The 19,066-nt window shown below is 42.1% G+C and overlaps 1 protein-coding gene across 1 annotated transcript in view; it reads right to left on the reverse strand.

The window, feature by feature from the left end:
* Positions 1-6,660: 6,660 nt before the first annotated feature.
* Positions 6,661-19,066, reverse strand: part of ST8SIA1 (ST8 alpha-N-acetyl-neuraminide alpha-2,8-sialyltransferase 1) — a 102,893-nt gene continuing 90,487 nt past the window's right edge. Inside the window, exon 5 of the mRNA XM_085049142.1 lies at positions 6,661-18,720. Within this exon, the coding sequence (XP_084905268.1) occupies positions 18,234-18,720 (487 nt within the window). The 3' untranslated portion in view covers positions 6,661-18,233. The remainder of the gene's footprint in view (positions 18,721-19,066) is intronic.

A 19,066-nucleotide genomic window follows, 5' to 3' on the forward strand; every position in this document is an offset into this window, starting at 1 on the left:
TGACAGCTCCCTCATACAAGTGGTTGTGTTCATCCCTGGAAGGGATGCAGCCATAAAGTCTCTGGCAGTGACAAATCATGGATCATAACTCATCCTCACTTCTCCAGCATGGGAACCCAGAGAGGACAACCCAAACCACCAGGAGTGTTACACTGCACTGAGACCCATCTCCTCCTGCTGAAGTGAGTGCTCTCACTGCTACAATCAAGTCATTATCAGACACAAAACAACATGAACAATAACCTGAGTCTGACAGCAATATTAAAGACTTGCAGGGATGTTGGTAATTCCCAACAATTTTAACAGAAATGTATGCTATTAGGAAGATTTTTCAATATTTATTTCTGGGCAGTTTGATTTCTGCTCAAGTCAAGCTGAAGTAGAGTTTCTAGTTCTTTCTCCTTGAGATTTTTAGTGAACTGAGCTTGAACTCATCTTACGATTTTCTTAATCCTGTGTAATTTTTCTAGAAATCCTTCTACTCTTCCCTTTAAATCCAGACCATCTGCCCACAAGTTTCTTTAACATGGAATTGAACTTTTCCCCTTACACATCCGTCTGAAATCAGAAAAGTCTGGTTCATATTCTGTTTCATTAATTGCATGGCAAAAGACTTATGAACTATTGAAAATGGATTAAAACATGAACACATTCCTTATAATCACATTATATCTCGAGACAGGCTTCAACAATCATTTCTTAATGAGAAGCAGAAGGGAGAAGGAAAATATTGTCTGGCAAGTTATGAAATAGTAAATGCCCTGCACTGTAACCAAGCTGGAAAAAGAGGAACCTATTCCTTCATGTGAGGAACATTCCCACCAACATAGTTGGTCCTATATTAGCCCATTATTAAGGAAAAATGTAGGTGCACATCCACACAGAGCAGGCCAGTTTGATAATATGTTTTTTTTTAAAGAAGATAAAAAGAAAATGAAAATAAGAAAAGAAATATAGATCTAAAGATCTTCCCCGAATGGTTTCCATTCTGGCAGCACTGCTGATGCAATGTCCACACAAGGCTCTTGCTCTTGACATGAACCAGTGACAAGAACCTGTCCAAGCAATCCCCATCACTGCTTACTCAGCTATTCAACGACTGGAAAAGAAATTGTTACCTAGTTTGAACTTGAACCAAACACAGAGTATTCTAATCCAGAAAATCAGCCAGCTGAGACAAAAATAACAGATACAAAAGCCAACCAGCTTTAGTTACTGGACTTGGAGAACTCTTTTCTATTTACATCCCCTCTGACTCAAGTCCCTGCAGTGCTGATACCTTCCCAAACTTTACCTGCTAATCAGATCTCTTCAACTATCAATTTTATGCTAGATCCTGGTGGAAAACAAGCAAAAAAAAAAAAAGCCAAGAGGATGCTGAGTTGCATCAACAAGGACACGACCAGCAGACAGAAAGGAGTCATTTTCCCACTCTACTCAGTATTTGTCAGGCCATGCCTGGAATTCTGTGTCCAGTTTTGGTTCCCACCACACAAAAATGATGTGGACAGACTGGAGAGGATCCAGAGCAGGGCACAAAGATGATAATTTTAATTTACAAGGCTTCTTTTTCTGCACAGAGTACTTTAGATCAGCAATCCCACCCTGTTCCATGGGTTTGTGTTGCTGTCAGTGCACCCCGAGCATGGCCAACCTGTGCCAGACATCTGTGAAAGAGCTTGCATAATATCCCTTCCCATTTTCCAGGTACATCTGTTCTGAGCCCTGCCTGGTGCCAGCAGGGTTTGCAGAATTAAGCCCAGGGGATCTATGAACTCAGAATTGCTCATGCTTTTATAAAAATTAAGTTTTATGACAGGCTTAGGCAGCAGGTAATACCCATCTGAATTATGGACAGATACCAGTATTTGTCAGAAGGATGGTGTTTGCATCATCTTCAAAAGCACCTTTTCAGCTGTATTGGTTTTCTGTACTCCTTTTTCTCTTTTGAACTTTTTTTTTTTGGTCAAACAGGACTCCCTTCTTTTTACACAGAATAAATAGTTATTTATCCCTCTTTTCTATTCAGTGCTGTTGCCATGAGCTTTCTAGAGTTCAGACCATCAAAATATGCACCAATGAAAAAGCATTTGCTTCCTCCAGGCTACTTTTGTGGAATTTTTCCCTACAGCATCTGCCTCAGTCTGTCAAATATCTTTAATGTGGAGCTGTAGCAATGCCAGTGGGGATCTGAGTGGGAACAACGTGGGGCTTGGAGGATCTCTCAGAGTGGGGGAGTGGGCAGGGAACACCCCAAACAGCAGGGCCCTGAGGGGAGGGAGAAGTCTGGGGACCAGAAAAGGAGCAAGAGGTGGGAGATGAAATGGAAGAAAAGGAGAAATGTGAAGCACTCAAACAATTGGGAAAGATGAAAGTGGAGATGCTGCAGCCCATTTGCAGCCACCTTCCCCTGTCCCACCAGCTGAGCAGATACACACCCCTCACACTGCCTGGCTGTCCTCCTTTGTCAGCCACAACACCTGCACTTGGGAAAGCCAACAGGGAGCTCCTTGGGCTCCTGAGCAGCCCCAGGGAGGAAACAGCAGCACTCTCACCCCATCAATAGTTCCCAAGCTGGCAGGGCAGTGGGATCAAAGGAAGTGCTCACAGTTTGAACAATCAGGGTTTGGGTTGGAAGGGACTTTGAGAGGCCAGCTGGCCCAACCCCAGAATCAGATGTAGCATTCCAGATGCTGATTCAATGACTTCACATGGGAAAATCCCCTGCCTCAGCCTCCTGGCCACACCACACAGTCACTGGCCACAGCAAGCCCACATTGTTGACTTGACACACAGCTTGCTGCCCTCCCAAGCCCTCCTGCCACAAGGACTGTCCCCAAGCCTGTCCCTCCTAAAAAACACTGCACTTGCCATTTTCCTATCAGACTTAAACTCTGAGGACAGCTGACATCTCTAACAATCATCCATCCTGACAGCTGATAATCCCAGAGCTCAAGCAGAGCTGACAGGCCATGTGCAATCTCAGCCTGAAATGCTGTGTCACTTACCAGACCCAGGGCCATGGGGCTGTCACTCGGGATTTCCTTCCCTTGTCATGTTTTTGTCACACTTTCCCCATCCCCAGACGTGTCTGGTGTGTCACCAAAGGTGGTTTCTCTCCCTGAGCATTTGTCAGAAGCCAGCTGGTGTCCCAATGGCAACGAGTGGTGGATTTGGAGATGGGGAGCATGAGGGAAGCAAAGCACCTGACCTGCTGTGGATGAGTTGTAACATTTGTTAAACTGCTTTTTCAAACTGAATCTTCATTTTAACAACTTGAGCCAAACAATTTTTGGGAGATCTAGATTCCAAATACACTCTGAAAGACATTTTAAATCAAGATAAAAATTCTCTGTTATGGCACAGGGTTGTACAAGAGAATGCAGCTGAACTATTTTGAGCTTTGTCTTGTCTCTCACATGCATATATTCAGTTTCATCTTTTCACTGGAAAATCTTACACTTGCTTGATTTTCAAGAACTTTGTCTTATTTTGGAATACTTCTTTTTAAATTTAAACACCACACAGAATCTGATGGTAATTCAGCACACTGAGTTGTATTTTATTTTTAGTATCCTGGCAGATAATTTCTAAAACAGGGATTCTGAATAGCATTTCCTCATCATCTATGTTTTTTGGTAGTAAGCCTGCATAACACAGTAAAAGAACATTCCCTTTTTGGGAAAGTACTCTATGTCTTATGAAATATTTTTGCATAATAGGTCTTTGCAGGTAGATCTGCAAGTATCACCAGTTGTAATCCGAAAAAATGAATACAAAGCTCCAAGAAATCAATGCATAAATCCTGCCTGAAAATTACCTAGAATCCTTTTTTTTTTTTTAGTGGTACTGACTTCTTTCTCTTTGGCAGTATATGTAAGTACTTGATTTTTTAAAACAATTTTTTAAGATGTCTGCATTGCTTGTATTGGTTAAGAAAACCCTGGGCTTTTGCTCAGTTATGGGTACATAATAAAGGAAAAATATGAAGTGGATGAACTGACATCAAAATACTGAAAACACTACAGTGTTTTTGAGAATTCTCAGCTTTTTGAGAACTGGATCAAAATTTTTGAGACAAGGACAGGGTCTAAACCACATTACAGTCTTACCCCTGTTAAATGCCTACAAAACAAAAGGAGTCTGTAGCAGAGTGGATCAGAGTAAATAATTCCACCTCCCAGTATCTTTCAAGAAAATTAAATTAGTTCTTTTTGTTCTTTACAAAAGGGACCCATGCAGACCTTTTAACAGCAAGTAGGTGAGTCCTAACATTCTTTCATAAAAATATCCAGATATCCAAGGGGGTTGCATTTAAATCTCTCTTTAGTCAGAAGTCTACTTGAGATATCTAAAGCCTTTTCACCAAACCCAAGATATGTGTATGTATATATATACACATATATTTGTACACAGAAATTAAATAGAACAAGTCGATTAAAGAAAATGCAAAAATGTTCTACTTGTAAATTTTAAATTTCATCCCCAGACTTGCAGAACTTGAAGTTCTCAGGGAAGAGGCCACGAGTTGGAGGTGAGTAAGATCTGATTTGACAACCTCTGAAAACAGCGAAAAGAAACCTTGTAATTGAGATTCTGTGGAATTCTAAGACTTTTACCTCAAAAAGAAAGAAGTAGGACCAGAAAAGACTGCAGGGATGGACATTGAGATGGACATAGTGCAGTATCTGTGGTTGTGGCACACTTAAAATATTCTCTAAGCAGATATGGCAACACAAAATGTCGTGGTGCCCTGGGACTAGTGTTCAACTGGAGGAACTTTGGGCAGGCAGCTTGTTTATTTCAAGACTCCAATTCTCTCAGCCAGAATTTTTAGAGTTCTTTAAAAATATTTTACCTTAATATCCAAGAGACTGCAAAGAATTGGTCCTCGTTGACAAAGAGCAGCAATTTGACATGAAGTGGTTGATCAACTTGAGGTGTTAAGGAGGCAATCTGCAGCAGAACTCACAACTGAAGGCTTTTGTCCCAAGTCCCACGTTTGCTCCTGAAAATCCTCTTCCTGAAGTTGTTACTCACATTACCCACAATTTCAGTGGTCGTTAGGAAGACAGCGCGTGCTGCACATCATCTGCTGCCTGATGGAGGCTGACATCTCACTGCTGCTCAACAGGCTGCAGCAAAATGTCCCAAGCAGCTGGTAGATCCCAGCGTGCCTCGACTCCACCAAAGATGCATCAACTCCACAAAACCTCTCAACAGTCAGGCAAAATTGCACCAGATGGGAATATCTCCATTAACCCATCCTCATCAACAGCACTGCAGCTCTCTCTGCCAGCTGCCCTTTGCATTTAGGAGTGTGTTTTCCACCAGACACCCAGATCAAACAGCAGAAGATGTGCAACACTTCTGCTAAAATGCTGTGCAGGGATGAACTGGAAAAACACATCAAGGAAACAGATACTTAGAAGCCAAAAAGTAGCAGCCACACCAGGCTGTCCAAGCTGGGTACGTGATGGTGGGCTGGAAATCTGGGTGGAAAAGGATTTAAAGTGAGATACCAAGAGAGTTTTCCACATTGGATGTGCTTCTCTTGTCCCAGCCATGACCTTCGCTTCACAGTCAGGCATCTCCTGTCAAAGCCAGACAGAAGGAATTCTGAGGCCCTGGTACTGCCAACATTTTGCCTTTTCACAGAACATCTTCATGCAAAGAATGAGTATCTGTGTATCAAGGTTAAGGGCTGGGAAGAAGAGGCACAGGGGCTAAACAAAAACACCTGGGATCAGTGGTGTAACTAAGGTAGGATTCTTTTCCAAAGGAAAAACTGCAAGACATCCCTTTCAAGTGGCATTTCACCAGCTCAAAGTGCAATGTACCTTCAAGGACCTGGAGATCTGACCTGGGTTTCCCACCTTCCAAGGCAATTTTGCCTTCATGAAGAAGCACTGGCAGAGGCATCCTGCACAGAAGATTCCACCCATGGAGAGCTCCCCTGGCAGGAGCTGTCAGAAGCAAGGAGTTCTCATTTTCTGAGCCCTCACTGCCATCTGACCCTCTTTGCAACAGGATGAAATCGAGACAGTCACCCTGATGGAGATGGTATATTCAAAAAACTAAGAAATATTAACAGAATAATGGGGAACTCTCATTTAATCACTGTGTAGGAACATGCATTTAGAGAAAGGAAATAAATGTGAGAGAGCCAAGGAAAGGTAAAGCATAATCTGAGGATTTCTAGCATAAACACAGTCACTGGGATTATCCTTGACTGGCTATTCATATCAATTTACATCAGCAATTTACATCTGCCCACACCCCAGCAAACTGGAAGTTAAATGGTCTCACACTCATTTTGAAACACAGGTTTTTGACAAAGAACCACCATGGCTGAAGGAAAGGGAACTTCTGTCTTTCCCTCTTACCTCAGCAGAGACCACCTTTGCTATGGATAATCCTTCCAATAAAATCAAAACAGAGATGTTTGCTTTTTGAGACCTCCCAGGCTGAGGAACTCTACTCCAAGTGTCCCTGGAGTGGCCAGGATTATCTGACCCTTTATCCTCCCTTGCTTTTAAAGGGGGCTGAGGTGGGGAGGTTTGAAATGTAAAGAGGAACAGGAAATTACCTTCATTATTTGGACATACTGGGTTAGACAGCGAGGAACAGAGAGAAGAAAAAGAAGCCCCACAAATACTCTTTTCATTTCTTAAAATGGCGATATTTATTTGTTAAGATAATTAATTTCAAATAATGAATAACATAATAGTTAACTTTGAAAAACTCCATCAAAATTAAATGAAACAATGAGCCTGTCCCTTCTGATCATGCTCATTAAGACTCTGCAGCTATGAAAAAAGGCATGGGCTACTATAAAATCGTTATTTGTTTCCATCCACTTGCACAAACATTATAAATAAGACTTCCCTTATAAAAATCACATGAGATGCTTGTGGCACATTTTGTAAAATGCAACTAGAAAAAGACAAGATACTGTTAATAAATAATACATTCAATAACAAAGCAATTTTTGCTATTGAGAGACATCTAGACATTTTGGGGTACAGTCACCATGAAACCACCTGAAAAAGGGACATTCTTCAAAGGAGCACTGCACACTACTTGAAAAATGAACAAATTCTACTGACATAATCATAGAAAATACATTATTGCAGGGCAAAGAAAGAGATTCCCTTAGTCCTTGTAACAGTGTTGGCTGACAGCAAACATTTGCTACATTGGAGAGTGAATTAGATCGAAGCCCTAATCACAAGACTCAGAACAACACCATGCTTTGGGATGTTTTACACACTCCACACAAGTACCTTTGCCCCTGAGCGCGCCAGAAAAGCAACGATTTGGGATGTTCACCCAAGTGCTCCTGTCATTTGGACACGAAATCCAGCCTGTGAAGCTCACACACATCAGGAATGAGACAAGAAGTATTACACGCCGGGCACTGGAGGTAGGACAAATCCATGGAATTATGCAATCTCAGAGGCATAATGGTTTGCTTATCTACTTTAAAATCACCTCAAGACATCGAACTACCACATTACCATCACACTTTTTCAACAGACTGGGCAAGAGAAGAAGGAATGCAAATGAAAGTAGTAGAATTTACCAGCTAACACTGACATCCCACATCACATGGCTCCCTTGGGAATATTGTGAGAGCAAAAATGGCAACTGTGCCCAGTCCCTAAAGAGCCAGGAGAAACCTTGTGTCAGTCCTGCCTGGGCTTTGCACACCAGCATTCCTGCAAACCACAGACTGATCCCAAATCTTGTTTTCTCCAGCACAGAGCTCCTTCCCAACACCCCTTTATGGCCTGGCAGTGCCACTGATCCAAACACCACTTCCTGGAGGCTTTGTCCCCTCACAGGCAGGCTCAGCCACAAAGCAAGAGGTCTGAGATAGTATGACAGAGAAGGTGACAGCAGGGACCTTGCAACTACAGGGAGAAGCAAACAGAAGCTTTCCAGCAGTGCTTCCTGGGCTGCTTGCCTTCAAATAACCTGGTTTGTTCCCAAAGTAAAACACACCAGGGAGCTGGGATAACCCCAGTGATGTTCCCTGGTCCCCTGGCTGGGCAGATAGTCAGGATGGCTGCAACTCCAACAACACATGTTGGTGCCTTGGGAAATCACTGACTTCTTGGAAATACCTCAGCGAGGTAAATGCAAAATGAATGATTTTGAAAAACCTTTCCCCAGCCCGTTTCTGTTCTGATCAAGCATACAACTCCTCCAAGTTGTGGCTGTGCCTACAAGAAATGGAAAGATTTCACAGGGGTTTAGTTTGCACTTCAGCTTCTAGCCATAAGCAGCAAAAAGCACCAAAGCACAGTCACTTATCTCTGGCCCAGGGACAGACCATGGGATGCAGGATGTGGGCAGGGAACACATGGCATGGCATCACCAGGGAACCTGACTGCTCTCCCAGCCAGGGCAGCACCGTGAGCCCATGCCTGGGAATAAATCAGATGGGCTGGAAATGCAACTAGATTGTCCCTTACAGTGCTGGAAAGAAGCAGATTTCACTTTAGGAAGAGAGCAGTTTGTTTATTACCATCCTAATGGTAAAGACCACCTTACCAAATGTGAGTATGAAAAGGAGAAATAGTCAAAAGGGGATGTGGTTCACTGCAAAACCTGCAAGAATTATCTTCTTTCAATTTCTCTTCTCTTTTCAGTATTTTTACACTACAGAGCTCATACTAATAATCCATCTCAGGGACACAGGGACATTCAAATAAAAACACATGCAGGTTTTTACATTCATCATCATCCACATGCTACATTTCACAGTTCATTATCAGAGCAATGTATCACTCTAGAAATTCTAAACATCACAGCGAGGCACCTTTAATTTCCTTGGTGTCTTTGCTTGTTTGCTTTTCTCTGGAGCTTTCAGAAACAGCCAGATGGAAACAGCATTAACACACGTTAAAGCCACGTGTCTGGTGTGTGTAACAAATAGAAAAGCTTAGAGGTCCTTGTAACTTCCATGAGACATAAAATAAAAACAAAAAATATTTGTATCACCATGGCAGTTACAGACCATTATTGAGGAGAAAACTTGTTTTTAACTGAAGCTGAAGGATATCTTGGAAATTAATTTTTATTTTACTGACATCTGATTGACTACGAGTGTATTAAGGTATTCCACAGATTCACAACGTGACTGTGTTCAATTTAGGATAAAACCCAAAGACACTTTGCAGCCAAACTGGGGTTTATGAAAGCCAGAAAATCTTTCAGCTTTTAAAGAGGAAGGTAATTTGTTGAGATTTCATCACTTAAAACATAAGAACTGTTATGAAAATATTGTGCACAACACATGAATTAAGCATAAGACCAACATTTTTAAGAAAACCAGCATTTGAGATTAGAATTACGCCTTAGATATAAATTGTGGTTAAAAAAAAAAAAGAGAGAAGAAAAAAGGATTTCTTCCCTGCAAACACTATCAGAAAAGAAGAATTGCAGTCGAAAAGCAGGGGGAAAAGATCATCCCATTCCATCAATAAATTGTAACAAAATTATTTGACAATGAGTGGAAACACTCACAGACATCAGATCCATCAAGAATAATAAATTACTTGAGGATATCTAATTCCCAGTCACAGCCAGTGAATGGTGAAGCTTCCCACTGTAGAAAAATCCCTTTTTTCATTTCCACTTGGCTCATCCAATACACTTGACAGATCAAGCAGCCCATGGATCACTTCCATGAAACAAGGATGTGACACAGATCGTGATCTGATTTCAATCTGTGACTCCTTCCTGTGAAGTTTGAAATGCAGTGAGATTTTTGCCTCATGAAAGCAACCAACAAACAGCATCAAGGTCTGCACTTGTGGGGAAAAAAGAATGGGTAGAACACAGAATAGGAACCTTTGACTAAGTGCTTTAAAATAATTTGAAATTTTCATAGGACGAATTCCCTCAGGTTTGAGGACAACTGGTTCAAATCCAGGCAATTCTATTGCTTTGACACGAGTCAGAACAGTGAAAGAGAGCAGAGAATTTGGTTTATGAATTGAAGGGCATGGCAGAGAGGAGAAAACCTTCTTTTCTCATTTAAAATGCACAGCTTTTTTTGTTTCCTACAATCCAGGTGTTCCCTGAAGGTAATGTTCTTATTTGTACTTCCTAACAATGGGGGAGGATTTTAACACAAAAGCATAAATTCACTCAGATAAAAGGGGTGGTTCATTTGCTTGTTTTCACTGTTCAAAACAGACAACCTTAGTAAAATTCCTGGGTTTTTTTCACTTTACTTCCCAAGCATGAGTTAACTAATTCTGACAACATCTGTGCTAAAACTAATCTCCATTCACCTATCAGAGACATCACCACAGGAAGAAAGGCTTCAAAACTCTGGGATAAATAGTAGTGGAAATAAGAAAGCCTTCATTTAATGATGAGTGAATAGAGTAGTACTAGGAAGATGTAAAATGCTGCATACAAATATTGATAAACCTGAAGTGTTTTTTGTCTGTTATTTAGAGCCAGAGGAAAGTTCAATGTAGTGCAGAGAAAGTTTTAAGCAACTTGTGAACACAGCAAGTTTCACCCCAGCAAAACACGAGGGAAAGAGAAGCAAAGGAATAAAGACCTAACATCTATTACTAACTTTGAGTTCCAAGCATTTAAATGCTTCCATCCCTTTACCTTTACCAGAAATAGTGTCCTTTTGTGCTTTTATTGCCTTCCTGATCTTTGTCTACTTCTTTGGCCACCACTACTAAATGACATCACATGAACAAATTTCAGAAGAGCTGAACCTCTGTCCTGAGCTTGGTTTTCTTTTTTTTTTGACTACACTAGGAGTATAACTTTTCTTTTTTTTAAATCTATGGACACCACACAGAATAATCTAGAATTGGAAGCTTTGCAGAAGTATGGACTTGAATACGAAGCTAGAAGTGCAGAATAATTTGGGAACTAGGGAAACTTCACAAATCTCTGACATGGTTTCTTCAGTTATTAGTGCATTTTAGGAGAAAAAAAAATAGGGGATATTTTTCACATATAAAATTTTTGCAATTTTTTCCCCTCTAAATTATTTGAAAGTAATTCTTCAAGATACTAAGCAGCACCTGAGCCATAGACTTCAGGCTATTTTGTTTGTATTTATGTAAGTGTGTACCTCTCTATTATTCAGGGAGTCTCCAGAGACCTCTGAAAAGGGTAAGAGCTCTGACTGACTCTTTGTTTCTTTTTCAATGCAAGGTGATGTGGATGAAGAAGAAAAAGAAAAATCTCCTGTTTCTGCCTTTGCATGGAACAATTCTTAGAAATGCTTATGGAGTGGGAGTTTCAAGAGCACTGAGAGCTGATCTAACCCAATATTGGCTCAGTGGGGATTTCATTATTGATAGAAATAAAACCACAGCGGTTTTCTGGAAGTGCTGGCACTCTGCAGCATCAGGCAGTCACCTTCCAGTGACCTCCTCCTATATGCAAGTCTCACACTCAGATAAAATGGCTTTTGGATACCCAGATAAAATAATTTTTATGGATATGTTTTGTAAGAGGCCAAACCATGCACCATGACCAAATGATAATACACTACAGGACATAATTTCCAGGCATTTCCATGCTCCTTGGAGTTTTCAGTCCAAAGTGCAGGCCTTTAAAACCAGTAAACACATTACTGATCTGCAGGATCAGAGTCCTTGAAGGGTCCTCACAGAACGAAGAAATATCACTCAGCAGTGGGAGATATCAAGGAGGCAGAGCCGTGGCTAAAATATCCTTTTTTCTGCCAGTGCAGCACACTCTGTGTCATCTGCCCAAACTCTACAGCTCAAGAGGCAGCAGTCAACTCACATGCTCAAAGGAGTCTTGCCAGACTACTCCAAATCAGCATTTTCCTGAAAACTGGACATCTTCTGGCAGTTCTACACTGCATATGCATGATGGGTACCCAATAAGAACACTTCCTGAAGAAGGAGTGTTTATTTTCAGCACATGGAGGGTTCATAAAAAAAAAAAAAATTCAGGCATTTTCTACAAAAACCCATGCACAGAAGAAAAAATGAGTTGTGAATGTGGCACTTTTGCAGAACACCAAAATCTTTGTTGGAGATACCTGAGTAGAGACTTGAATTGAGGTCTCAGTGCTCCAGATTATGCAGTTCAAATCAAAATTGCTTTTCCTCTGTGCATTTACTTTCAGTGAAAATTTTTCATTTACTACTGAGATAATCACAAAATAACAAAGCTTCCTGCAGAAGGAAGATTCCTTAAGTTGTTGACAAGAATTTAGCTTGAAATGCATTAAGCTTCTGTAATTGTTTCCTTCCAATAAACAGAAAATGATGCAACTCATCTCTGCTATGGGTCCCATCTGAGCGAAACAATTAATTGAATATACAATTAGAAATCAGCAGGAGCTGTCCAAAAGGTACTTTAGTGTTTTACTGAACACCATCTTATTCATAAACCCAGAGAACAATTACTGCTGGCGCTGCTTTCTTAAACTCACTCTGGATTCACTCATGGGAGTTAAATCCAGGATAAATTGAGGGAAAAAAAGGGTTTAACTTGGAAGGTGAAGACATCAACTAACACAGTAAATTCCACATGGTCAGAGTGCTAAAGGTTCCCTTGCCTTCCAGGGTCCCAGCCAGGATAAATATTCAGCTCAGCACAAAGCTGAGCCCCTCCACAGCTGAGGGAAAACACAGACAGAAATTTCAGATGCAGCTTTAATAGGACCTCCAGAGACTTGCCAGGGATTCCAAGTGCTGCTGGAAGCAGGCTGGCCTCCAAAGGGATGAGCTGCCATCCTTTCCAGCAAGCCCAGCACTGCTGGCTGAGAAGCAGGGCAGGGCTTACAGTGCCATGGGTGATTATGTGGGATCACAGAGCTCCCAGAGCTGCTGCCCTGCTCCTGAGCCTGCCCAGGGTGGCCTCGGTGGGCACAGCAGAGCCACAGCAGTGGCCACAGCAAACCATCCAGCCCTGGGGAGAAGGCTGCAGCTGCACTCTGTCCTGCACAGCTGGATCTCACAGCCACAGCTGGAGCGTTTGCACAGTCCTGCAGAGAACAGCCAGGAAAAGCCTGAATCTGGCAGTTCCTCTCCTCTGGTTGTGCAGAACCTACCCAAGCATTTGCAAATAGCAACACTCTTCCCCCCCAGCCCAAGAACAGCTGAAAAGCACAGGGAGGTTCATTCTGAAGCACATGAATTAAGATGAAGAGGCTAAATACACCAGGGCTCAACCTGCTGCAATAAAAACTGATGGAAATGAATACTCAGGGAGGAATGAGTAGCTGTTTAAGTACTCACTGCTGCCAAAAAAACATCAGCCAGTGAGGATAGGTTAAGCCTCCTGCTGGCTCTTTGCATTCCGCTAAGGGAAATGAGTTTGTTAATATTTAACAAAAGAACTCTAAGTCTTTTACTAATTGCTCTGCTCAGAAACTACAAAAAAGTCAAACATATAATAGATTGCAAGAGATAAAATATGGGAATTCAAGGAAACATATTATTTTACAACAATCACCTTGAAAAACACATCCTTCTTCCATCCTCTTTCTCTTCTCCAGTGAGGGAATTACCAACACCTGGCTGAAGTAATATTTTCTATTTGGAGCTACTTTAAAGTCTTGGTGGATATGTCAACACTTTAGAAGAAAAGCTAGTTCAAATAACAAAATATATTAGCTGCCTTATGGCTGGACACAAAAAAAAAAAAAAAAGACACTTCTATGCCAAAGGGAATGGTCCTCTGGAAGGATAGGGAAGAGAGATCCTTTAGGACGATGGTTTGGGGCACAAATACAAATCCAGATAACATGAAGAGGAGGTCACAGCACAGCAGGGCAGCTACAGTACCCAGAACACCCCTCAAACAGCCATGGAGATGGGGTATAGGCATTTCTGGACAAAGCCTGATGAATTTTGCTTACTTGGAAGTATCAGCTAATGGAAACTCCACCACACCATGTCCTGAAGGAGGCCATGACTCAACATAACAGCTGGTAAGTCCCTTTTTATATCTGTGTTTTGGGGGGGGTGGCAGCAGAGAACAGTTTGTCCTGCCTGTAACCTGGACTTCCTCCAATACTTCCTAATCTATGAAGCAGAAGAAGAGTCAGAGAGGCAGCAAATGGTGAGATGGCACTCACCTCCTTCATCTTCCTCACTTCTAGATCAAAGGTGCCTTTACTCCTTGATCACAGGCAAGAGTGAGCCTGATATTCAGTCAGTATTCACCAAGCTGTTCCCAGGAATGGTTTTCCATAACTGTGACATTTTAGGACACTGAGTTTCAAAAAGCAGATGCTTAGCTTAGTTTCAGCTCTCACAGAGGTGCTAACTCAGCTGCCTAGATAACAACATGATTTTGAGGAAAATAATGAAAATATGGAAGTAGTCAAATTGAAAAAAACAGCCAACATTTCTATATTCCATAAAACTTCACCTGTAAGAGAGGCTTAGACCTTTGACTTTAGTGGTTGCCTCACACCAAATTTGGTATCTTCATTCCAGCAAAAATATAAAAATACAACATTCATGAGCAAGAGTTCCTAGCACTGTAACAAGGTCTGTGCCAAAATTAGAAATGTTTTTGTTCTCATGAGCACGCCACCCACTCCCTTCTCTAGGATTTTGCTTTGCTGGTTTCTATTTTGCTTGTCTGATTTAGAAAGAGCTCCAGAGGCTTCCTAATCAACAAGGAGGGAAAGTTCTACATAGTTTTGTCACAGGTTCAAAAATTGGTCTTGATTTCCTCAAAAAACATATACAGCCCCAAAAAGACTGCATCAAGAGTGATTTCATAGCTCTTGTAAAGGTGTTTAACTTATTCTCCTTACAAACATGGGACAACGATTCCTATGCAGGCAGAGCAATATTCCAGCATTTCTGTCCCTTGTCATCTCTAAGACAAAATTAATAACTGTGAATATTAACAACTCATTAAGCCAGCCTGAACCAGTTTTTACTGAAGATGAACTGCAGTAGCTTTCAACCTGGCAAAGATTAGGGCAGCTTTAGCTACACTACCAGGGAAATTCAGGGATTGGCAGTGGAAATAGAGGTGCTACAGGAGGGAATTGCACTAACAAACATGAATATTTCAAAAGGCTTCACTGAAAATATAGCAACACAAGTAGTGACCTCCCTCCCAAAGGTGGATCCATTCTCAGGCCCCTCCATGCAATGCCATATTTCATATCAGTGATCCCACACATGGATTTCCCTCCTCCAAGACACCCACAAGGCAAGCCCCACACTCCACATGGATGGAGTGTCTTCACTCCAACATTTGTGTCAGGGAACAGCCACTCTCATGTTCCCAGCTGTATTTTTGTCTTTTTGACTGCTCTTGCCACTAAAGACTTGCAGTACTCTCCTGCATCCCTTTTTACCTGCTGGACAAAAGGCTGATTGCTGGCCAGTGCTTCCATGGACTGACAAGTCAGCTGAAACAGATTTTGCCTCTCAAAAGGAGCATTTGCTTTTGTTTCTCTCCCTTTTTCAACTGCCAGTTTCCTGGAAGTCAGTGAAAATTATTTACCCTTGAAGCCATTACTTCCTCATCAAGCATGGCTGCCTTTGCACAATGCAGTTATACCCACTGGATGTGAATGTGAACAAAGCCAGAATCACACACATCACACACAGCCTGGGTGTCTCCTGCCCCCATAATTCCTTGGAAGCTCTCTCCTAGCAAACATCAGGACTGCAGACACCAGAAGGGACTCTCAAAGGCTCTGTCTTACAGAGGTGGGGAATACAACACCTCCAGGGCACTGGTTGAACATGAGCAAGCCAGACATTACGAAACACTCAACAGAGTTTTCCCACCAAAATACTTGTTTTCCCCTTGCTCTTCTAATCCAATTATTTTCCCAACACGTGGAACAAATCATTACCAAGTGGTTGGAGAGCTGTCAGAGAGGTTCAGAACTGAATTCCTAAGTACTGGTAAAAGTACCAAAAGATGACCAGCAAAGAGGCATTCCCCCCTACCCTCCTTGTTCCCTCCCGCTCTCCAGGAAATGCTGGCATCCTGCTGAAGTGCCATTTTAGCACATTATTCCAAGTGCTGTTCTCACAGATAAGGTAATCTGTGAAGTGCTGAAGAGCACAAACTTGATGCACACCATAAAAACCATACAGGCACCTCTTCATCTCCAAGAAAGGCAGCTCGCTCAAATTCTGCCAGAACAAGCAGCAAGGAAAATATTTTACTTTCAAATCCTTCCTCACCGAGTCCCCACATCACAGATAAAGCACTAATGAAAGGGAATGAATTATCAAGTGTGCTGACTGTACTTTTAACAAAAACATGGACAAAGATAACATGGGCTATGAGGTACATTCAGATTTTCTCAGAACAATAACTAGAACACTCCAAAATCTCCACGTTACCCTTTAGCATTGCCCTGTAATCCTATGAAACAGTGCCCACTTTATTCTTGGAATATCCATATTCCAAAAGAAAATTTTTATGATGAAACACAGGTCTGAAAAGAAAAACATGACCACGTTTTCCTCAGCATCCTACTGAGGTTCATATTTAAAGAAGAACCATGGATTTTGCTTTTTTAAAAAAACTAATTAGGTCTATAGAACTTGCAGCTGGTAGTCTACAAGGAGAGACCTTATCAACACATGATAAGACACATCCCCCCAAATACTAGAACTTTGGAGCTAGAACAGCACAGGAAGTTGCTGTGGAAAGCTGATGACAGTTTTGCTGTTCCAACACCTTGACTAGATTTTCAGTAATAAGATAATAGAAAGAGAACACTGATCTGGATTTTTCAAGTTAATGGAGGTAACATCTTGCAGCTGAAATTGCACTGTGGACTGAGCTGGGACTCTCCTCTTGTCCTCCAGTGCTAAACCAAAGCAAGCCAACAAAAAGATTTCTCATTTCCATGGTGAGAGGACCATCTGCTGCCCAAGTAATAACCCAAAATAAAACAGTCCTTCAGGCACTCTGCACACTGACAGAATTCACCACTGCGAGCAAAGCTGCCTTACATAAGGCATGCCCTTCTCTTTTTTCCTTTTTCTTGCTGGCTGTGCAGCTTTTCAGTGCTCCCAAAGGCTGTTTTATTTCCCAGACTCTCTTTAAGCAGAGACAATCTCGTGTGAGAAGAACAAGTCTTTAAGGCTAACGTTACAATCCAAGCAGAAGAGCAAGTCACACGCAGAGAAATGATTTTCAAAGCTTTGACTCATTTTAAATGACACTTACATTCATTTCTGCAATTTTCCTGCTATAAGCACATTGAAGAACCTCATTCTGCATTCCACTGAACCCCTCAAATACCCTTAACAGTCCATGAACATCTGGAGTCCAAATGAATACAGAATTAATCCCTAAGGCTGGACAGCAAAACAGGTCAGGAACCGTCCCTACTGTGAAAGTCACTGTGGAAATCTTGCAGCAGGTCACTGAAATCAGGCTGCACTTCACCACTGGTTTTGTAACACGTTTTATTTTCAGACCAGTTTGCCTTAACCAGCTCTTGCCCACAGTACAGCACTGGCAGAGCTGCAAGTGCAATGACTTGAACTGTCCTGATAAAACCTACAGCGTGTAGGTCTATCCATCCCCAGCAGCAAGGCATTCCCATGACATTCTAACCAGATTCTTAGCACCTTCACTCTCCCAAGAGTCTTCAGAGCAGCTGATGGCACTCAGCTCCTCGGGCTTTTAAGCCCTTCCTTTTCCTTCCAATGGGAAAAAAAAAAAGAAAAAAGAAAGAAGAACCAAAAAAAAAGGAATAAAAGGAAAAGAAACAAAGAGTCAATGACACACACATGCTGTCCTACATACACACCCCCCCAAACAGAGGAAAACAGCAAGGAAAAAGGAAAGTTCTACAGGGTGCCAATCTGGAATGAAATGGATTTTGGAACAGACAGTCATATTTGGCACTGTCAGCAAAAGCTTATGAGTGGCCCGGTGACTCTCTGAGCCTTAATGCCCTTTTTACACTGGTCACTTATAAACGTCCCCAGAAAGTTCAGCTGTGCTGCTGCTTCTGACATTGTTTTCCCACTGCTGCTGAATGGCCTTGATGGAGAGATACACTTCATCCCCTCCCAGTTCCATAAAGCACTAAACATTAAGGACATATTCCATCTGGCCTTCAAGTAGCATTTTTACGGTCCATGCAGACCCACGATTATTTTCCCTTTAAAAACAACCAACATAAAACAGAACTCTCTGTCGGAGAGCACAGAAATTAAGAACTATTGGATCTCCCAGATGGACTCCCACGATCCTCAGGCTGAAGGCTTGATTAGAGGGTCCTCACACGGTTCTAGCTGCATTCTCAGCACACCACTTTTATGAAGAAACCAAAGCTGTAGAAACTCCTCCGGCATGGCGTGGAACCCGGAGTCAGGCAGGACATTGTCATAGTAATGATGGCTGATAAACTTCCCGCGCAGGTCCACCGAGAAGGGCCAGAAGCCGTAAATTGTCACTTCCTCACACAGCCCCAGGGCAGCGCTGACCAGGAAAAGTCCCGTGGAAAGGCGCTTGGCGTGGATCCCTTTGCTCTTCCAGAACTTGCCGATGTCCCGCAGGAAGTTGGGGTTGGCAAAAAGGACTGCCTGCTTGGCACCGAAATCCTCCAGGGTGTAGTAGACGCGCAGGGAGGGTCCTGTCCCTGTTTTCATGGAGAAGGCTGGCATGTAGATGTAGCTGTGGTTGTAGACCTTCACGCTGTCCACAAAGGCTTTCCGGGACCACAGCAGGTTCTGGAACCTGCAAAACCACAAGGAAAATCGAGTTGGTCACGCACAGGTTTTCCCAGATGTTTCATAACCCACCTAAGGGCTGCTCTTCCTACCCATATTTACAATTCACTGCACACCTCTGCCGAGCACAGAGGCAGTCCAGACAAACTTCTGGCTGTCTGGCACTGCCTCTCTTCTGAAAACAGAAACCTGAATAGACAGTTGAAAACTAGCCAGTATCCTGCCGACTCCAAAACCTTTCTGATTTCATCTTTTTTAAAAAACCCGAACAAACACCGACAATATTCCGTAACACTCAATCCTTTTTAGAGATACTTTTCATTTTTCCAAAACCAAAAAAAATCTGTAAAAGA

This window comes from Lichenostomus cassidix, chromosome 1Aa (assembly GCF_008360975.1).
Source record: "Lichenostomus cassidix isolate B80296 chromosome 1Aa, HeHo_3.0, whole genome shotgun sequence".
Lineage (NCBI taxonomy): Eukaryota > Metazoa > Chordata > Aves > Passeriformes > Meliphagidae > Lichenostomus > Lichenostomus cassidix.